The 2,819-nt window shown below is 50.5% G+C and overlaps 1 protein-coding gene across 1 annotated transcript in view; it reads right to left on the reverse strand.

Annotated features, from left to right (window-relative positions):
- Window positions 1-2,819, reverse strand: part of LOC107307093 (IgGFc-binding protein-like) — a 46,615-nt gene that overhangs the window by 1,851 nt on the left and 41,945 nt on the right. The window contains exons 23-25 of the mRNA XM_032441678.1: window positions 2,742-2,771; window positions 2,309-2,446; window positions 172-539 (exon numbers count right to left, since the gene is read on the reverse strand). Of these exons, the coding sequence (XP_032297569.1) occupies window positions 172-539; window positions 2,309-2,446; window positions 2,742-2,771 (536 nt within the window). The remainder of the gene's footprint in view (window positions 1-171; window positions 540-2,308; window positions 2,447-2,741; window positions 2,772-2,819) is intronic.

The raw sequence follows: 2,819 nt of genomic DNA on the forward strand, positions 1-2,819 counted from the left end.
CCCCAAAAAACCCCATAAAAACCCCATAAAGACCCCAAAAGGACCCCATAAAGACCCCAAATGACCCCATAAAAACCCCATAAAGACCCTAAAAGACCCCAAAAAGACCCTAAAAGCCCCCAAAAGCCCCCAAATGACCCCAAAATACCCCATAAAAACCCCATAACTCACCACTGGCAGATGTATTCCCTCTCCCCATTCTCTTCGGGTTCCTGTCCGACCCCATTATTTATAGGCTCTTCAATGGGGTTTTGGGGTCCCGTTATAGGGTCGGGTACCGTTATAAGGTCTTCAATGGGGTTTTGGGGTCCCGTTATAGGGCCGGGTACCGTTATAGGGTCTTCAATGGGGTTTTGGGGTCCCGTTATGGGGTCGGGGGGTGACCCTGGGGGTCCCTCGGTCGCCGTGAACTCGTCGACCCTAAAAACCCAACGACCCCGAATCCCGACGTTGGAGGTTTGGTTGATGCGTAATATGGCCGCGGTGCGGGAGCCCGGGATGTTGTAATAGTGCACGTCGTCACCGCTGTTAAAGCCGGCCTATAGGGTCGGATATAGGGTCACATATAGGATATAGGGTCAGGTATAGGGTTATGGGGTCACATATAGGGTCAGGTACAGGATAGAGGGTCACATATAGGATATGGGGTCAGATATGGGGTCAGATATGGGATCCCGGGATGTTGTAATAGTGCACGTCGTCACCGCTGTTAAAGCCGGCCTATAGGATATAGGGTCGGATATAGGGTCACATATAGGGTTATGGGGTCAGGTATAGGGTCAGGTATAGGATATGGGATATAGGGTCAGATATGGGGTCAGATATGGGATCCCGGGATGTTGTAATAGCGCACGTCGTCACCGCTGTTAAAGCCGGCCTATAGGGTCACATATAGGGTCAGGTATAGGATATAGGGTCAGGTATAGGGTCAGGTATAGGGTTATGGGGTTATGGGGTTATGGGGTGGGATATGGGGTCAGATATGGGGTCAGATATGGGATCCCGCGATGTTGTAATAGTGCACGTCGTCACCGCTGTTAAACCCGGCCTATAGGGTCACATATAGGGTCAGGTATAGGATATAGGGTCACATATAGGATATAGGGTCAGGTATAGGGTTAGATATAGGGTTATGGTGTTATGGGGTCAGATATGGGGTCAGATATGGGATCCCGGGATGTTGTAATAGTGCACGTCGTCACCGCTGTTAAACCCGGCCTATAGGGTCGGATATAGGGTCAGGTATAGGGTTATGGGGTTATGGGGTCAGATATGGGGTCAGATAGAGGATATGGGGTCAGATATGGGGTATGGGGTCAGATATGGGGTCAGATATGGGGTCAGATATGGGGTCAGATATGGGAGCCTGGGATGTTGTAATAGTGCACGTCGTCACCGCTGTTAAAGCCGGCCTATAGGATATAGGGTCGGATATAGGGTCAGGTATAGGATATAGGGTTGGATATAGGGTCAGGTATAGGATATAGGGTCAGGTATAGGGTTAGATATAGGGTTATGGGGTTATGGGGTCAGATATGGGGTTAGATAGAGGATATGGGGTGGGTTATGGGGTCAGATATGGGATCCTGGGTTGTTGTAATAGTGCACGTCGTCACCGCTGTTAAAGCCGGCCTATAGGGTCACATATAGGATATAGGGTCACATATAGGGTTATGGGGTCACATATAGGGTCAGGTATAGGATATAGGGTCAGGTATAGGGTCAGGTATAGTATATGGGGTCACATATAGGATATACGGTCACATATAGGGTCAGGTAAAGGATATAGGGTCAGGTATTGGATATAGGGTCAGGTATAGGGTTATGGGGTCAGATATAGGGTCAGGTATCGGATATAGGGTCACATATAGGATATAGGGTCAGGTATAGGGTCAGGTATAGGATATGGGATATATGGTCAGATATGGGGTCAGATATGGGGTCAGATATGGGATCCCGGGATGTTGTAATAGTGCACGTCGTCACCGCTGTTAAAGCCGGCCTATAGGATATAGGNTGGGGTCAGATATGGGATCCCGGGATGTTGTAATAGTGCACGTCGTCACCGCTGTTAAAGCCGGCCTATAGGATATAGGGTCGGATATAGGGTCAGGTATAGGGTTAGATATAGGGTTATGGTGTTATGGGGTCAGATATGGGGTCAGATATGGGATATAGGGTCAGCTATGGGGTTATGGTGTTATGGGGACAGATATGGGGTCAGCTATGGGGTTATGGGGTCAGTTATGGGGTTATGGGGTTATGGGGTTGTTATGGGGTCATCTATGGGGTTATGGGGTCGCGGTACCTGTGCCGGGATCCCCCCCAGCCCCGTATGCGGGTCCCCCTGGTTGGCGATGCCCGTGGTCCATTCGATGTCCCCATAATTGAGGATGATGAAGGACGTGACCCCGTTAGTGGCCAACACGGCCTGGAACGTGTTCACCTATAGGGCACACCCACAACCCTATAGACCCCATAACCCCATAGCCCACCCCATAACCCTATAGACCCCATATCCCACCCTATAACCCCCTATATCCCCCATATCCCCCTCACCTTATTGGATGCATCCCCATAGAACAGCACCCGATCCCACGTAGCGATAAAGGCCCATGTGGGTTTAGGGCCGGGCTCTATAGGGTCAATTATGGGGTCCATGTCCCTCCTGACCCTATATCCCACCCTATAACCCCCATACTCCACCCTATAACCCCATATATCCCCCATATCCCCCTCACCTTATTGGATGCAGCCCCATAGAACGGCACCCGATCCCACATAGCGATAAAGGCCCATGTGGGTTTAGGGCCGGGCTC

The sequence above is a fragment of the Coturnix japonica genome, unplaced genomic scaffold, assembly GCF_001577835.2.
Source record: "Coturnix japonica isolate 7356 unplaced genomic scaffold, Coturnix japonica 2.1 chrUnrandom486, whole genome shotgun sequence".
NCBI lineage: Eukaryota > Metazoa > Chordata > Aves > Galliformes > Phasianidae > Coturnix > Coturnix japonica.